The sequence below is a fragment of the Capsicum annuum genome, chromosome 2 (assembly GCF_002878395.1).
Source record: "Capsicum annuum cultivar UCD-10X-F1 chromosome 2, UCD10Xv1.1, whole genome shotgun sequence".
NCBI lineage: Eukaryota > Viridiplantae > Streptophyta > Magnoliopsida > Solanales > Solanaceae > Capsicum > Capsicum annuum.
Window position 1 is genome coordinate 135,752,648 of NC_061112.1, and position 19,465 is coordinate 135,772,112.

At 34.2% G+C, this 19,465-nt stretch overlaps 3 protein-coding genes across 3 annotated transcripts; 2 read left to right on the plus strand and 1 right to left on the minus strand.

The window, feature by feature from the left end:
• Positions 1 to 3,490: 3,490 nt before the first annotated feature.
• On the plus strand, positions 3,491 to 4,855 carry LOC107861275 (protein UNUSUAL FLORAL ORGANS). Its single transcript, NM_001324808.1, has one exon. The coding sequence runs from the start codon at positions 3,491 to 3,493 to the stop codon at positions 4,853 to 4,855; it is 1,365 nt and encodes a 454-aa protein (NP_001311737.1).
• A 1,387-nt stretch (positions 4,856 to 6,242) lies between these two features.
• LOC107859687 (nucleolar complex-associated protein 2) lies at positions 6,243 to 14,350 on the minus strand. Its single transcript, XM_016704772.2, has 12 exons — positions 14,191 to 14,350; positions 13,971 to 14,095; positions 11,401 to 11,472; positions 10,758 to 11,318; positions 9,767 to 10,072; positions 9,274 to 9,330; positions 8,208 to 8,537; positions 7,907 to 8,113; positions 7,605 to 7,691; positions 7,106 to 7,200; positions 6,891 to 7,019; positions 6,243 to 6,741 (listed from the first exon to the last, which is right to left on the minus strand). The coding sequence occupies exons 2-12, from the start codon at positions 14,040 to 14,042 to the stop codon at positions 6,480 to 6,482; spliced, it is 2,178 nt and encodes a 725-aa protein (XP_016560258.2). The 5' UTR covers positions 14,043 to 14,095; positions 14,191 to 14,350; the 3' UTR covers positions 6,243 to 6,479.
• An 862-nt stretch (positions 14,351 to 15,212) lies between these two features.
• LOC107859688 (UDP-glycosyltransferase 43) lies at positions 15,213 to 17,025 on the plus strand. Its single transcript, XM_016704773.2, has one exon. The coding sequence runs from the start codon at positions 15,399 to 15,401 to the stop codon at positions 16,830 to 16,832; it is 1,434 nt and encodes a 477-aa protein (XP_016560259.1). The 5' UTR covers positions 15,213 to 15,398; the 3' UTR covers positions 16,833 to 17,025.
• The last annotated feature ends 2,440 nt before the right edge of the window (positions 17,026 to 19,465 follow it).

A 19,465-nucleotide genomic window follows, 5' to 3' on the forward strand; every position in this document is an offset into this window, starting at 1 on the left:
TTGTGCACTGTCAAAGTTTAAGGTCAGTGTTATAATCTGATGTCAAGTTTAAGGTCATATTTATGTATTATACCTAAAACTAAATATGTCCAATCATGCTCATGTCTGGACAATTATTTTTCCTTTCGAGAATTTAGCTTTATATATTACTAGAAACTACTATCAAGCATACAAGATTATGCAGAAGGAGAAAAATAAGCTTATTTATTATGATGTAAAATATGATTTGGACAATTGTAGTAATTAGTCCATTGCTTTGGTGTAAATTGTAAATAGTACTCACTAAAATCAGTTTAATATATGAAATATTCAAAGTAGAATGATGAACAGAAAAGAAAGATTTTTATTGGGTCAGGAAATTATTATAGTTAAAAGAAGTGCCTTCATTAATCATGATTACAGCTTAAGAAAACACAAATTAAAGAAGCAAAGTACATACACATAGGCAGATTTCATGAGTAGTAGTGACTGTACAGCCAACTTGGAAACATAGTTTTCTTGAAAGAATGCACAATTTCCAAATCTGGCTACAAAAACTTTTTACTTAAAAGGAGGTTTCTTGAATGGAAACACAATTTCCAAATCTGATCAACACAACTTTTTCCATTTATAGGCTTCTTGAAAAGAAAAACAAAAACAGTCTTTGTAAGGTAATCATAATAAATAGATTGACAGGAACAAGACAATAAAATGGGGTGGGGGTTAGGGGGTTTTAGGAGGGTGGGGGTGTATGACTGACTAGTAATTCTGACTGAGATTTTGCAACCCCACTTAACAAAACCAAACAAAAGCCAAGACAGTTGAAGAAAGAGAATATTATTACTCATTGAAAAGGGAAAGCTATTGATTTTTCTCTTTTTCAAAAGGGTTAATAGATAACTAGCCTCCTAAATTAAATTTGTAAGTAAAATGTTCAACTTCTAATAAAATGTTTTACGAACTAAATTACGAAAAAACTTGTTCATGTGTTCTCAGTTTTTTATTAGATAGTTAAGTTAACCACGTAAAATATATCATTTCCGTTTACCTTAAAATTAACATCTCTCTAATGGACAAATGAGAACACATGGAAAGAAAAATACAAAAGTTATTGAATCGAAAGTGTATAATTGGAACACATTATTAGAGTTGGGGTATTCAGTTGAAATAAAACTTAGTCCACCTGCCATATTGAAGGGTGATTATGCATGTATTAAGCCTTCAAAAATCTATCACAGATCTCAGTCATAGATTTCATTGCTTTTGGTAGTACAATATTTCTCTGACAATGATAATAATTACTAATTAAATAAATGTTTTACTAATGTTTTTGATGCTGTGATATTTAAACAAGTGTTAAGACCAGGTGACACTTGAAAGTTTAGACAAATCAGGCAAAGATGTTAGACAAGTTTTCAAAAGAACAGTTGGTAGAAAGCTTACAATCTTGACTATATTGCACTGATGAGTTTCTTTAATTTCCTTCTATTTTGTGGTCATGTACACAATTCATTTGGGATAAAAGTTGGAGTAGCTGTGGAAACCTTAATGGTGTAAAAGAGAAGCAAATACTATGTGTATAAAAGAAAGAAGATAATTTAAGGAGTATTAAAAAGAGTGTAATTTATATGTAATCATGGTGTAAAAAATTTGTTCACTTTTGAAATAAACATCACTCGGTAATCAAGTAACAATGGAATTCTTGGTCTCAAGTAACAGAACTTTTCTTTTATTTATTGCTATTCAACTACACTTGTCTCCCTCTTGAGTTGTCAAATACTAAGAAATAGTTGAGGTGTTGTCTGATACTGCTAATAGATACTATTATATTAACGAAAAATAAGATATAAATTTTATGCAAAAACAGTGTGAAAATAAATTATGTACGTAAATTTTTCAAAGAAATTAAGAATGTATAAAACCACATAAACTGAAACTGGGGAATAATATTGATAACTTAAATTCTGAAACTATTCTGCTATCACAAGTTAAGTTATCCATTAATATAGTTTTTCACAGTATCAGTATACATAGTCAAAGCTAAAGAAGCACATATAAAGGAAAATCAAATATAAAAGGAGATAAAATCACAACAACTACAAACATGATGTGCTCTTAAAAAAAAAAAAAGAACTAGCTAGAAGACCAAGAACTTCATGTTTAATTATGTTCATAGTAATATCTTGTCTCTTTATTTATGTGTATAATATAATGTGTGTGTTGTCTGCTTGTGTTGTTTCAGCTTCAGTCTGATGATTGTCCTTCCTTCCTCGGCCTTGACAAGATAACACTGAAATCATACATGTATCCATCAATACATGACTTCCACTTTTCCTTTTCTCTGCAAAAAAGATTTACTTAGTCAAAAAAAAAAAAAAAAAAAAAAAAAAAAAAAAAAAAAACTCCCTCCGTCTCATCTTATGTGGCATATTTTGATCGGACACGAAATTTAAGAAATAAAGAAAGACTTGATGATGCTTATCAAATTGTCCTTTATTAAAAGATGTATTATTATTATTATCTTTAATTAAGTGGGACCTTATAAGTGGACCAATAAAGACAAACGCGGAGTTGTGTCTTTAAATAGTTACTCCCTCCGTTTCATAATAAATGAATTGTTGGATTTTGGCACACAGATTAAGGAAAAAACATTAAAGACATAAATTTAACACAACTTTTTTCATTTTTACCCCTAAAAAAAAAAAAGCTGACCTTGTAATACCTTTTCAAAAGTTAATTGGTTGTCAAATCATGAGGGTAAATTTCGAAAAAAATTCAATGATTCACTTATTTTGAAACATCAATAAATACTCCAACAATTCACCTATTCCGAAACGGAGGGAGTACTAAATAAGGAAAGGTGATATTCTTTTTGGGACGAACCAAAAAAGAAATGACGACAACACATAAAATGGGATGGAGGAAATACTCTTTTCCATCAATTTATTTGCCTGATTTTGACTAGATATAAGATAATTGAAGAAAAAGAAATAAAAATTTTGAATCTTATAGTACCAAAATATATTTTAGTGATTTTGTGGTCTTAAATATCATATGAAAAGTTAAAATAAAAGAATTATCAAGAAAGAAAAGAGACGTTCACTTTGAAACATGGGAGTAAATTAACCAAACAAAAAACAAAATAATGGAAATAATATAAGGCTACCTTTTAATTCCTATATAAACACTTGTTCTCCTCTCCCAAAACAAACCAAGAATCCAAAAGACAGAGAGAGAAGCCAAAAAAGAGACTTACCCTTCTAGTTTTGCTTAGTATTCTGCCAAAGATTCATATCTCTTTCCTCATTTTCTTCCTCTTTAGTGAAACTCTACTTCCTTTACTCACATGTCCACTGAATTTGAGAAACAAAAGAGAACCCCTACTTGTTGCATTGCCAAAAAACAACCTTAACTTTCCATTTTACACTATTGTCTTTCCTAGCTCCAAACTTGAAGGCACAATTCAAATCCCTTTTAGTCTAGCTCCAATTATAGTCTACTTTCTTTTAAAATGGAAGCTTTTCATCATGCCCCTATCAGCTTTCACTTTCCCTATTCTTTTCCTATCCCAACACCAACAACCAACTTTCTTGGAACTACAACTACTCCAAATTCATCATCAATTAATGGAATTAACACTTGGATGGACAGTAGAATTTGGAGTAGACTACCACATAGGCTCATTGATAGGATCATCGCTTTTCTTCCACCACCAGCTTTCTTTAGAGCTAGAGCTGTTTGTAAGAGATTTTATGGTCTTCTTTACTCTAGTCATTTTCTTGAATTGTACCTCCAAGTTTCCCCTCAGAGACATTGGTTCATTTTCTTCAAGCAAAGACTACCAAGAAACAACATTTACAAGAATAATAGTACTAATCTTGGAAGTTCTGTTGAAGGTTACATGTTTGATCCTGACAATCTTTCTTGGTATAGGCTTTCTTTTGCTTTAATCCCACAAGGGTTTTCTCCTGTTTCATCTTCTGGTGGATTGATTTGCTTTGTTTCTGATGAATCTGGATCAAAAAACATACTCTTGTGTAATCCACTTGTAGGCTCTATAATCCCCCTCCCTCCTACTTTAAGGCCTAGGCTTTTCCCTTCTATTGGCTTGACTATTACTAATTCATCTATTGATTTAGCTGTGGCTGGAGATGACTTGATTTCTCCTTATGCTGTCAAGAATCTAACGACAGAGTCATTTCACATTGATGGGAATGGATTTTACTCTATATGGGGTACAACTTCTACACTTCCAAGACTGTGCAGCTTTGAATCAGGTAAAATGGTGCATGTGCAAGGGAGATTCTACTGCATGAACTTTAGCCCTTTTAGTGTGCTTTCTTATGACATAGGCACAAATAATTGGTGCAAAATACAAGCCCCCATGCGGCGATTTCTCCGTTCGCCAAGCCTTGTTGAGGGGAATGGGAAGCTTGTTTTAGTTGCAGCAGTTGAGAAGAGCAAACTGAATGTGCCAAGGAGCTTGAGGCTTTGGGCACTGCAAGATTGTGGGACAATGTGGGTGGAAATTGAGAGAATGCCACAACAATTATATCTCCAATTTGCAGAACTGGAAAATGGACAAGGGTTCAATTGTGTTGGACATGGAGAATATGTGGTGATAATGATCAAGAATAATTCAGATAAGGCATTGTTGTTTGATTTTTGCAAGAAGAGGTGGCTTTGGATTCCTCCATGTCCATTTGTGGGCAATAGTAATAATAATAATAATATTGATTATGGTGGTAGTAGTAATAATTGTTGTGGAGAATTTGGAGGGGGAGAATTGCATGGATTTGGTTATGATCCTAGACTTGCTGCACCTATTGGTGCACTTCTTGATCAGTTGACATTGCCCTTTCAGTCTTTCAACTGATAGTTAAACTGTTTTCAAGTGGGGTATCAGTAGTACTAGTACTATGAATAGTAGTAAGCCAAATTTAGTTTGGTTATTAATTACTACTATATTTTAATGTTTAATCTAGTAATTAGTGTTACATTACTAAGTATTTGTGTTTAGTAAGAAGTTTGTACTCTACTACTGTTGGTTCGCTTATAACTATGTGCTTTTACATTGATTTTTTGCTTATATATATTGTTAATCTATTATTATTAACAACTTGAGCATTTTCTTTTTACGTTTCTCTACAAAAGAGAGTTTATTACTTAGCTATAATCGAGTTTCAATATCAACACTAACATTAAGAAACTCTATATATTGACTTAGGGATTCTTTCTTTCTTCTTTGTGGCAATAACTAAAACTACAAGAAAAAACTAGTAATATTTAAAACAACATAAACGTTGCAATGTTTTCAATATGCAATGGTCTTTTTAGCATCGTAATAATAACACGTAAAAATCAAAATTTTCAGCCATGGAGAAAAGAGTAATTGATTTTTGCACTACACAGCTACCCTTACAAAACATAATTCTATTTCATTGTCTTTTGTTATGCATAATTGAATATGATTAGTTTGTTGTACAGTAGTTATATACTGAGTACACATCAGGGGCTAAAAATGTTAAGATAGATCCCTTGGTTTGCACTGATCCTAAATCCTTTGCAAATAGGTATTTCTTTTTTTTTTTTTGCCACGTGGAATACTACCTTATTTGCTAGAAGAAAGTTGATTTCAAATTTGTAAATGAAAATAATCTCGTGATAGATTAATCAGTTTTCTTCTTTTTCAAATAAGTGAGAGTTTGAAATAGAAGTAAAACTTGTTCAGTTTGCATTTTTAAACAGTGAGAACAAAACCAACTACATGCAATCGTTAAATATTATGTTTAGCCGTACGTATCCCATACAAGGAGTATGAGGTTTCAGCTGAATGAATATGGGAGAACGATAGTAGACTGAATTCATGAGCATTCTCATATTGTAGTTTACTGTGCTTTAGTTATCAAATTATTTTGGTGTTATTATTTCTTTCCTGAATGCTCTACTCTTTTTTTATTACTTGTCACATTTTCTTCACGATATTTTTCTTTTCATAACTACTTTGATTTGCTTGAACCAAGAATCTTTTAAAAATAGTCTCACACGCTACTTTCCCAAGAATCCTCTTGTGAGAAAGAAAAAATACAATCATTACTAAAAATAAAGTTTGAGGATTTCTTTTTCTGAAATTCTGTTGGTTGATTTTAGCTTGAAACGTAACTAAGTGGTAAGCTAACAGAAGGTATAATATATAAACAGACACTCAAACTTGGCTTCCGCTGGCAAACAAGCACCCAACTTTGAGAGTGCAACAACCTCTATAAGCGCCAAAAAAGAAATAGATCATCAATCGATTGCATCTCATACCCAACAAGTTGGGATTAGTTATATATGAATTGATATAGGTAGTCTGCCCTACATGGTAGGGAAAAAAAGGAGGATTTAGGCAAACAAAACTGATCGCTAACTTGAACAGAATAATAGTTTTTGCTTATAGCAAACTTACACTGGACAAATTGGCTCATGCTACACTGTTCTTCTTCTTTGTTCAAGAGTCATTAGACAGCAGATACTACTTGATTGGACTGCTTCCTTTTCTTGTTCTTCCTCCGATGAGTTTTCCCTTTCTTCTTTGAAGGCGCTTTAGGTGGCTTTTGTTTTATGCTAACTTCTTCATCAGCGGGGGCATCACTCAAGGAACCCTCTTCATCAGAGCTGAGAGTAAAATCTTCTACGATGTCTTCATCAGAAGCAGTTTCGTCTTGCAGCTCCTTCCTTCTCTTCTTTTTCTTCTGTTTCTCCTCTGTAGGCTCCTTATCCCTGCAAGGTATCATATTGGAAAAACACATTCATAATCAAAATAAAGATAGCTTTTTGACCCCGTGTCAGGTCTCAAGGGTTATTTTCCTGTTGAGGAGGGGTTATAGGTGGTGGGAATAGATCAGTGGTGAAGAAGAATGTGAACATACTTGGGAGTGCCTGCAGGTAGCCAAGAAGAACTGAAGACAGCATCTCCTTTGCTATCTTCAACATCATCATCTTCATCACTTTCAGGTATCTTACTCCCAAATGCAGATGAGTCTTGACCAATGAGTAAACTGCGGACGACAAGTTCATTACTTTATGATTAACAGAAAGGACATCCACAGACAGAAATCTTAAGAAAAACAGAATATTGGGAAACCTGGATTCCTTTAACGAGTCATTTCTCTGTTGTGCTCTCTGTCGGAGACTGGCAACATATTTCGATAGAGGACTCGCCCCTGCATTCTTATCATCCTAAGGATGAGTATGAAGGTCAGAGTGGTTTCAAGGGAACCAAATCATGAACGATGATGATATGGATTAATCTTAGACACGAGGTCAGAGTGGTTTCAAGGGAACCAAATCATGAACGATGATGATATGGATTAATCTTAGACACGCAAATCTCCCTAATACCCCAACCTATTCGTGTTCATCGCAAGGAAGCTTTGATAAGTTGACAAAGCTTTCAATGTGTTCCTTACTAACAAAAGAAGAATTAAGTGTAGATTGGTTGACAGATAAAAAGTAATTTGATGTAGCTTTTACTGGTAAATGAGCAAGTTAAAAAACAGGAGTAACTAATTCAACATTTCAAGAGAGTAAGATGCTTCAAAGCTACTTCTTGTAGAACTATAAGAGAATTTTGATGTTCAAACCTCAAGAAAAGATGCTGTTGCTGGGTCATTAGGCAGAAATGAAACTGTCATGCGCTTCTTATTTGTGTACTCCGAATTGGCTTCAATCTGTATCATTTACCAAGTCAACTTCAGGAACTTATAACAAAGGCTTCATTGCAGAAGAAACAATTTGTGCCAGCTAAAAAATAGCCCGCAATAGGAAGACTAAAGAACATCGTTTGCACCCAGAGAGCTAAACTAGGTTATTATGTAGACATGTGACTTTAGAAAATAATCCACAGTCGCATCACCAAGTAGAATCAAGTACCCAACAAACATACCTCGCGAATAATTTGCTTTATTTCGCGGCGGAATCTATCGACGTTGGTGGACTTGCAGAAGTTGCGTAACCTAACAACAGGGACAGAAGAGAGCTCAAAGAAAGCAATTGAGTAGCTCCATTGAGCAAGATGCTCAGCAAGTTCCTCAATCACGGAGAACACACATGCTTCCTGAAATGCTCTCGTCTTCAATGTAAGCTTGCTAACCTGATACATAAAATATAGATTCAGACTGTCGAGACAAGTTTTTCTAAAGCAGTACACTGTTAAACAAAAGCAAGTAGAGGTGTTTTGAAAGTACCCTTAAAACAGTACGGAAATCTATGGCTTTTCCAACTCCCCCTGTGGGAGGCCTATGCAATTCTTTTATCTCCAACATGTCTAAGAGGAGTGGGGAAACAGGAACAAAAGAATTGGTGGATGCAGCAATTCTGTTGAGCATTTTGATACAACGCAATCTAAGGGGAAAATAGCGAGCAGTTGGAACCAAACGAGCTGCTCCAGAAATTATTTGTGTCAGCGGATAAGCCAGGGGCCTAAACTCAGGTTCTGAGCTGTATGCACAGATAGCTGCAGTCCACAGCTCAAGACAATGTATATACTTCCACTGGTAAACCTTCAGAAATGATTCCTGAGAGGGGGTTGAAAACAAAGAAACTCCGATTGGATTCGCTAGAGGAAAATATAACCATCAAAAATCATACAACATGTCACGCAAAATACGGAAGCAACATGACTCTTTTGTCAGTCTATGGTCAACTGACATTGTCTCTTGAAAATTCACAATGGAGGCTAAAATGCATTTTCTCAACTCTTACACGCAGAATATTCTACCAGAATTTATCAACTGAAAAACGAAAGGAAAAAAAATATTGCCTTCAAACAAAAAGATCAAATTCTTCCACTACTAGAAAAGAGATCGGAGCCGTGGTTCATCTAATAATTAACAAAAACAGAGAACACCAGTGCAGGATTACCCACTAAATCAAACCCTAAGAAAGAAAGAATGAGCATACAAAAATAATTTGTAACACTAGTTGAAAGATGACCACTAATGAAAATACACACCAACACCAGTTTTAACTTCCTAAATGATTCCTGAGAAAGAGTTCACAAGGACGGATAGCTTTCAGAAGAACACACAACTAGTCATGGAAAAATGCTGAAGCAATCTGATGATCTTTTGAGCACATTATGTGATGTCAAAATGTAAAACAAGGGTATGAAGCAATTTTGCAACTCTAGAACATTATACAATGCAACAGTGCAAGGTTACCAATAAACCACCTAGAAATTACAGAATTAGCTCACATTTTGTAACCCATAATCCAAAACAAAAGAAAGCGACAAGTTAAGAGTCAAAATACCTTGCCCTTAGTATTGTGTGCTTCCTTGGATGAGTGCTTAGCCTTTTGAGACGATTTCTGGGAAAGATTAGACAAAGGGAGAACAATATTAGTAGCCACTAACAGGCAAGGATAACTTTAGGATAGGATTCTACCAGTCATGTAACCTTTTAATGTAAAATGTTAATTACACCAGCATGTATGTTGAAACTGTTAAACCAGAGTATCTTCAGCTAAAGTTATTAAAACGAAAAAAAAAACGTTACACAAGATACCTTTTAACCCAAATGATTTTTAGGAATAAGCATATATCAGCGTTGTAACAAAAATCCAGAAAGAAGACAAGTTATCAAAAACAACATACCCAGTGTTCCCACAAAGTGGGGTCTGGGGACGGTAAAGTGTACGCAGTCCATAGCACTAACTCAGATGAAGTAGATAGGTTGTTCTTGATAGAACCTTGGCTCAGGGAAAATAACAGAGAAGACAAGTTATCAGTAACAAAATAACAAACCTTGGTCTTAGAACTACTATGCGCATCCCGTAAAATCATTGCCAACTGCCGAATGAAAACAAAGGCATGCTGGTATGCATTGGGAAGATCCACCCTAATGAGTTCAACGAAACAATTTCCAAGAAACTGAATATGCTGCAGCTTTGACGCATTCATGAATTGGCAGTTCAATAAATAAGCTTTATACATCCCTCTAAAGCACTCGTCAGTGCAATCAGAACCAAGCTGTATACACAGATCCCTTAGAAACAAAAAAGAGACAACTGGTAGTGCACCTCCGCCTGTACCCCAGAAATGAAGAAGAACCTGAAAAACCAAATTTTTCTTAAGCTCCTTTCTTTAGAGAGAGAAGAATACCTCATGCAGAGAAAGAAATAAACTTGTGCTTCATGTATTCTGAAAAACAGAAAAGTCTAAACCAAGGGTGCTTCACAATTATTTTTTAAGATTAATTCTTATGGATCTTAATTAACTACCAGCCAATGGACACAACCTTCTCAAGGTTTGTTATTTACTTTTTTGGTGTTGGGGGTGGGGTAAGGATTATCTAGAGCTATGTTACTAGAGTAGGATGTTTGAGTAAGATACTTTTTTTAAGAATCAACATAGACATCAATGAATTAATTTTGCTCTTGATAGTAGGATATAAGCAGTGTGCCTAGTTTGAAGTGATCAAGGGCCAAATGCCATGTCATTTAACTGTCAGATGTCAATTTCATAGCCCTGATATAGAAAACACTTAAAGGACCCCTATTGAGAAAATGAAGATAATGAGATTTGGGAAATAGCTAAAGCCTCAATCAGCAAATAGACTTACCCAATCACCTCTGCCAAAAAAGAGAGGGAGAAAGGATGAAACATGCAAATTTCTTGCAAAAAAAGTTATATTCATGCAGAAGAAAACTGTTGGTCTGAATTCAAGACTAATCATTCCTTTGTACAAGAAAACAATTTATCTGAATTGTAAGTACTGGATCACTCAATCCCATACCTTTATATATTTCCTTAAAAGAGCTGGAAAAGCAGCCAAAAATACAGATGAAAATCTGAGTCTTCGTAAAGTAAATGATATCATTTCTGTATCAGTCATCTGATTTAGAACGTGTAGCGCATTCCCGAGATATGACTTCACCAAGTGGTTGTTGCTCTTCCACCGTTTAGTATTAGACATATCCTTTATCATCTCCTTCTTCCCACCAGAAGTTGGTAACTTCAACAGGCCACGAAGAATTCCATCCATTTCTTTTAGAACAAATAACATTATCTTGTTGAACACAGCACTAGACATAGTACTCCACTTTGACTTAGCATCTTCACCAGTATCATCTCCATAATGACAAGCTGTGCGGAAAGCTCTCATGAGAGATCTGATAGCCCCAGAATTCCTGTTTTCATGAATTGAACTACACCAAGAGTCCACCATTGCACTAGTGATGACATTTGTGGACGACTTGACCTCCTTTCCGTCTGCATGATCAAGTTGTTCAGCGTCAAATTCATCAGCTTCATCATCTTCGATTTCATCACCATGCATTTCAGTCTCGTCATCATCCTTTACAAAATAGAGATAAGATTCTACGAACATTTAACATACAATGAGAACAACGAGACAAAAAGATACTGTAAAGACTTACATCAATATCCTCATCATCAAACTCAAGGAGCTCCTTGTCATGCTCTTGCAAAAATTGATAGAACTCGGGATCCTACAGGAAAAAATGTGGCATATGCTGGTCAAATAGATTATCAGTAGTCAGTACAAAAAAGTTGTGGAATGAAAATTTGCAGCGTACTACTCTTGGACTGACGGGAAATAGCCTCTCTATCTCTACGATAGGGGTAAGGTCTGCGTACACCACATTGTTTTTTTTTTTTTTTGAGATAAAGGTCTGCGTACACCACTTTGTGTGACTACACTAGGTATGCTGCTGTTGTTGTACTAATCTTGCCCTGAAGATATAAAAATGTAAAGCAGACTGACTACGTTGCTCAGTGATGCAAGCAAGCTAAATGTAGGAATGAGTTATAGATGAATGGACCTTGAACTATGTAAGGAAATCTATCAAGCTAAACTTTGAATCATTTTATTTCAATTTGAAGCTGTCTCTGTTCTCAAACTGAATCTGGCCAAAAGCAGCACATTTGCTGTAAACTCGGATAATAGCATTCTGGAGTTTCTGTTTGATAGCATTCTTGGATGTAAAGTTGAGTCCTTTCCTACTACTTACTTGGGACTTCCGTTGGTGCTAGACTGAAAGACATAAGATTTGGCAAGGAGTCCTTGATAGGTGCGAGAAAGGTTTGGCTCTGTGGAAGAAACAGTATGTATCTCTCAGTGGGAGACTTGGCTGGTATGCCTACCTACCCAATGTTCCTTCTCCTTATCCCTCCTTCTGAGGAGGAAAAAATTCCTCCACTTGTCCCAATTATGTGACTCTTTCATTTTTGTCCTACCCAAAAAGAATGACGATTTCCTATATTTGGTAACAATCTAACTTTAAAATACACATCTTTCCCTTAATGAGATGATTTATAGCCACACAAATATCTACGGCTTATTTTAGTCCACAAGATTCGCTAGTCTTCCTTTATTTCGTAAACTTCGTGCCTAGCCAAATACCTTCACACACACACACACACACACACACATATATATATCCACCAAGGCTAGAACAAATGGGACGAAACCACCAAATGTTTGTCTCTGTTGGGAACTGAACCTGAGACCTCATGGTGGTCAACTCAACTTCACTGAACCACTAGGCCACACCTTGGGTGCTAACACCTTTACATATATTGGGACAAATGGAGTAATAAATAGAGATGCAATTTTCTCAGGCAAGGAAATTCTGTCCAGATAAAGTTGCACCTGATTAGATGGCAAAATGTGGTGATCAATAAGCAAGGCGGAGGTCTGGGTGAAGAATATTAAGTTCCAGCGTAAAAGATCACTCTTTAAATGGTTCTGGAGATTGAATAACAATAGAGAAGGACAGTGGGCTATTACTCTATCAAATATGGGAAAGGTCACTGGTGTGCAATTATGCCAACAGAATGACCAATTTTTTACAAAAATAAATGACAAAAGAATTACCAATTGGAAGTGCAAATGCAATAATGCAGCTACTGGGATGACTTTTAGTCATTTACCAAATTAAAGGTGGGCAATTTCTGAGATCTTGCCTAGATTATTGGATGTATATTGGGGTGCCTAAAAATGAATTTACTACTATATATAGTTTGGTCTTAAAGCAGAGCATCTGAATGTTTCACTAGCACTGATTGAATTTATTTCTTAGAAGAAGACTAAATGACTAGGAAATAGAAGAGTCAGTCTTCTAATGAAGCAGTTACTATCTGTCTCTATAGACTCAGACAGGAAGGATTCACTTTTCTGGTTAGTAAGCGAGAACGGAGAGTTCTCCATTAAAAGTTGTATATGACATTGATGTTAAAAGCATGCTGAGTAGTTGGCAGGGACTGAGTATCTGCAGGAGCTTGAAGACAGACATTGATGTTAAAAGCATGCTGAGTAGTTCGCAGGGACTGAGTATCTGCAGGAGCTTGAAGACACTTTGGAAACTATCTGATTATGCATTTTATAGACCGTTTGGGTTTCAAGAAACAAAAGTTGTTTGAGGGAAAGAAGGACCATATGTCCTATATAAGACATAGTTTGTTTTCAAAATTTATTCATTTGGTGTAAAAGCTGTAAGGTTGAGAACGTGACATTCATCTTGCGTCGTCAAGATGGTATGACGAAATGGTGTTGGGATTCTAATACTCTACTGTCTTGCTACTGATAAACAGAATTTAACTTTACATAATCAAGAAAAAAAAAGTACAAAAAGAACCCTTCGAACTCATAGACGTAGCAAAATAAACAGTATAGTACCACAAAGTGGGATCCGGGAGGACAGAGTGTAAGCAGACCTTACCCCTATCTCGGAAGGTAGAGAGGTTATTTCCGATAGACCCTCAGCTCAAGGAAAAAGCAATCCAAAGCATTAAGGAATTCGAACTCATAGGCATAACAACACACCCAGTGTAATACCACAAAGTGAGTTCTCGGGGGAATAGAGAGCACTCACCCCTTACCCCTACCTCAAAAGGTAGAGAAACTGTTTCCAATAGCCCTCAGCTCAAAGAAAAAAAAACAGTCCAAAGCAGTAGGGAATTCAAACTCATAGACATGTGGACAAACCTTTAGTTGGAGTCTTTTCAATTGCTCCACATGTCCCTTCGCATTTTGCTCTGAAGATGACTTAGACACCATTTCATCTGTATTTTCTTCAATCTCAGATGATTTTTTGCTCAATTTCTTCGATTCTGACATACCACACACACATAAAAAAAAAAATTAAAAAAAATGAAACAGTATGTAAACAAGAAGAGTATGTAAAAATACACAGTAAAGAAGGAACCTTTTTTGTTCTTCGTCTCCACTGATAAAATTTGTGAGTTTTCTCTTATTGCTAAAACCCTATAATTTGCTGCAGGGTTTAAGTGCTATGAAGGTTTAGCTCCATTGACATAATAAAAGCAAGATAGAAGAAGAAGTTGGGACTGGGCTTATTGGACTACTAATTATTTGGGTCAAAAATACTATTGGGCTATTTTAGCAAACCAATGGCTGATTTAAGCAAACATTTCTTTTTGGGGTCACTATTTAAATTTTGTCCATTTTTTAAAGAAGTGGTCAGATATGTGTTTGGGGTTAAAACATAAAAATTCAAATCATGTTCCAACACTTTTCATAAAATTTTCAGTTGAAGAAATTTTTAGATCGTGATAAAAAATATCCATAAACTACAAGAAAAAAAAACCATTTATTAAATTGTTAACAAACTAACAAAGACTAATGAAAATCTATGTGAACTGATCCAAAATTTGAATTAAAATGTCTAAGAGTAACACTTAATCATATTAATCATATTCAGATGTTCAATTAGAACAAGCCGCAGTTTAATTATCTAATGAAATATGCCCATTATTTATTGGTAAATTTAAGGGATTGTGTATGTATTAATTAAGCCTATTACTTTTCTGACTAAATGTTCTGGCACTTTCCTATAACTTGCACCTGCTCCCACCTACTGCCCATTGAAAAGAGAATACATGGAAAGACCTACTTAATCAACTCAGAAGTTTAAGTAACGTAATTTCATTTTTGGTTCGACACAAAAAGAATGTCATGTTATTATAATTAAAAAAAAAAATTAATTTAAAAAAAAATTCTTTTGCTTTTAATGAAATACTTTATAACCGCACAAATATTCAAACATTATTTTAGATTAAAAATTCTTTTGCTTTTAATGAAATACTTTATAACCGTACAAATATTCAAACATTATTTTAGATTATAAATTATAAAAGTATTTCTTTTTTTCTTAAATACCGTACTAAGTCAAACTATGTCACATAAAATAGATGAGATCGGAGAGAGTAATAAATTTTTGAGTTGATTAATTGACTTAGAAGTAATTAGAAAATTACTACAAACTTGACAAGGAAAGATTCCAATAAAAAAAAGACAAGTGACTAGAGAGCTAGAAAATAGTGGTTTATATAGTGACCACTACTTCAACCCAAATCCCACACACAGCAATAAGAAAAAGAAAAAAAAACAACCATGAAAAAAGCAAAGGTAGTGTTCATTTCAACACCAACACTTGGCAACATTGTTCCAATTATTGAGTTTGCTAAAGTCTTGACTCAAAAATACAATAATCTTTCAGCCACCATACTCTTAATCAACATCCCTCAAAGGCCACTTGTACAATCCTATATTGACTTTCTCACCACCACCGGAAACATCCATTTCCGCCCCCTCCCCGTGGCGGATCCACCGTCCCTCGATCAATTTGAGGCCACTATAGTCTTCTTATCAATACTGATACAAAATCACACACCACATGTCAAAGATGCTCTTATTGAACTTATGTCAGACTCAGACTCAAGTCAAGTTGTTGGATTCTTTATTGACATGTTTTGTACATCTTTTATTGATGTTGCTAAGGAACTAGACATCCCATGTTATCTCTACTTTGCTTCTCCTGCTACTTTCTTGAGCTTCATGTTACACCTCCCAACTTTAGATGCTGAGGTTAGTGCTGATATTGAGTTCAAAGATTCAGCCAATGAGTTCAACATTCTTGGTTTTTCCAATCCTGTCCCTGTTAAATGTTTCCCTTCATTCATGCTAAAGAGACATATAGATGGCTACTCTTGCTTCCTACATCATGCAAGAAGGTACAAAGAAACCAAGGGTATTGTTGTCAACACATTTCAAGAACTTGAACCTCATTGCTTAAACTCATTGGTACATGATGGTGGTGATGTTGTACCACCAGTTTATCCAATTGGACCAGTGGTGGATCATAATGGACCAGCTCAGTGGCATCAAGATTCTTGGGGTCATGAAAATGTCATGAAATGGCTTGACAATCAAGAACCATCATCAGTAATTTTCTTGAGTTTTGGGAGTATGGGAAGTCTTAAAGGTACACAAGTGAGAGAAATAGCAAAGGGTTTAGAAAAATCAGGACACCCTTTTTTGTGGGCAATTAGAGAAGCACCAAAGGACAAAAGAGAACTTCCAAATGATTATGCTAACTTGGAGGAAATTTTGCCTTCTGGATTTTTAGAATCAACCAAAGGGAGAGGTCTAGTGTGTGGGTTGGTCCCACAAGTGACAATCTTGGCCCACAAGGCTATAGGAGGATTTGTGTCACATTGTGGTTGGAACTCAATTCTTGAAAGTTTATACTATGGGGTGCCAATTGGTACATGGCCTATATATGCTGAGCAACAGTTGAATGCATTTGAGTTGGTGAAAGAGTTGGATTTGGCTGTGGAAATCACAATGGATTATAGAGATGGCACCACATTAGTTTCATCAGAGGAGGTGGCAGATGGGATTAAGAAATTAATGGATGGTGATAGTCAGGTGAGACAAAGGTTTAAGAAAATGAGTGAGAAGTGTAAGGAAGTTTGGAAGGAAAATGGCTCATCTTCTAACTTTCTTGGACACTTGATTAATGAATTAATGGCTGTGATTAGCTAGTCCAACTTGGTGGGCTTTGATTGACTACAATAAAGTAAAAGTCTTTGGAAGATATAATGCTTTTAAAAGTTAGAATAAAAGGGCTATCTAGTTCATTGTAATTTTTCTTTGTTGGCGTGGTACTTATATTATTTTTCATGTCTTTGTTGTGTTGTACTTTTGCTCATAATCAATATATAGATATTATAATGAAGGGGAAGAGGCAACCTTTATTTTAACTTAGGTAGACAATTTAGTCAAATATCTAAATATTTATTTTTTAATCGTTTATTGAAGTGGTACTACTTCTTTTCACTCTTTTACTAACTATGGCATTTCCGTGAAATCTTTGGATTTCGAGTATGCCAATTCAGTATTTCTATTTTTTCGCAAAATTTGTTTGTTTGAGCTAAATATTAAAAACTATCCCCCAACCCCCCGCCGCCCCCTCAGAAAAACAAAAGAAAGAAAAAGAGAGAGAAAGGAGTATTCACGATGGGATTAAGAGGCAAGAACGTCAATAACTTATTAGAAAAAATATAACAATATAGATATTGAACAGAAATTAAGAGTAGTAAACAAATTTTATGTAGTAGTAAGGCATTGCTTTAGACAGGAGATGCAAATTGTTGTGGTTGGTTAATATGTTGAACAAGTGACTGAAAATTATTGTAAGAAAAAGAATAATGAAGATTAATGAGGAAATTAAAAAGTTCATCAGTCGGGTATGAATTTTGCCTTTGCAAAAACATTTTTTTTGGGGGGTTAAAAAGAAGATATTTTATTGATCATTAATGAGAGTGGGGTGGGTTAGAACTCCTATCATATGTAGGAGGTAAAATAGAATCGTTCAACGCCACATTCCAACCTTATAGGTCAATGTTTGAGTGTTTAACAGTATGATTAAATGTTTTGCCAAAAAAGTCGTTCCTGTATTTTTGCTCATAATCAATGTATAGATATTGTAATGAAGGGGAAGAGGCAACCTTTATTTTAACTTAGGTAGTCAATTTAGTCAAATATCTAAATATTTATTTTTTAATCGTACTAATTTAGGTGTGCGTATCTTGTGCGTGTACCTCACTTTCATGAATTTAAATATTATATTAAATGGGATATTTATTTGAATAATAAAGATGAATATAATAATTAAATTTAATAACTTTTGAGTATGTAAAGATGGAGAATTTATTTATTAAACCTAACTTTTACCAAAAATATTTGTAAAAGTCGATGGACATTCATCTACTATCTGTAAATTGCAACAAAATAATACAATGATAGAGATATCAAAATAATACAATTAAATATAATCTTTACTCACAAAAATTTTCTCAAAGTCGTTCGACACTCATGTACCACTTGTAAACAATAACAAAATAATACGATAATAGAGATATCAAAATAATACAACTAAACCTAACCTTTACATGAAAAAAAATCTCAAAGCCGATCAACATTTATCTATCACATGTAAACTACAATAAAATAATACGATAAAAGTGATATCAAAACAATACAATTAAACTTAAATTTTACATACAAAAAATTCTCAAAGCCGATCGAGATTCATCTACAAACTGTAAACTAGCACAAAATAATAAATTAATAGAGATATTAGGATAATACAAAAACATGTATACACACATTTTGAATTATATTGACAAAAACACTAAATAAGGTGAGAGTTAACAAATCAAGCATCCACCAATCTAGACATGAAGTCGAATCAATTTAGATGAGCATCAATCATATTCTCCTATAGACAATCTGGTTTGTTCTCTAGTTTAACGTACATCTCAATATTTATAGAAGTATTTTCTTATTTTAGAAAATTTTTCTAATTGAATAGTAGAAAGAAAAATATTAATTAATTCTCCTACCATATATTTTAGAAAGTCTAGTAGAAAGGAAAATATTAATTAATTCTTCTACCATATATTTTAGGAAATCTAGTTAATATAATAAAAATAAATTTAAAAATAGTGAAAATATAATTTTGTCTAAAGAAGAATTTTTAAATGAAGAACAAAAAGTTCAAATCACTTTTCTAAGGTCTTTATACTTTTAATATATTATTATATAGATTATAGATAGATTATTGATACAAATTATAGATATTGAAGTGGTAGTACTTCTTCGTGAAAATTTTGAATTTTGAGTTTGCAACTCAGTATTTCTATATTTGCAATTTGTGTTTGTTTGAGCTGAATATTACTAAAAACTATCCCCCTCCCCTTATATATCCAACAAATTTGGTGTTATATTAAGTCGAGATGCACATCGTTGTGGCTGATTGATACTTTTAAACATGTGCACCCGTGACTGAAGTTTTGGAGTGTACAGAACCAATTGCCACCTTACATAGAAGATTGGAAGAATTATTGTAAGGAGATTAATTAGAGGGGAGTTCTGCCTTGCAAAAGGCATTTCCAATATGTGCAACACCACTCCCTTTTAATTACTACCTCTTTCTAAGTTCAATAATGCACAAGCCAATATAAAGAGAAAACATTTTTCTTCCTAATCAATAACCAAACTTTTCGAAGCACTGCTCAGTGCTTCCTAATTTACCATTTTACCCCTGATTGTTCCGTAATTTACTATATTATTCCTAATTAATTATTATAAGTTATTTATATATTAAAATTAAT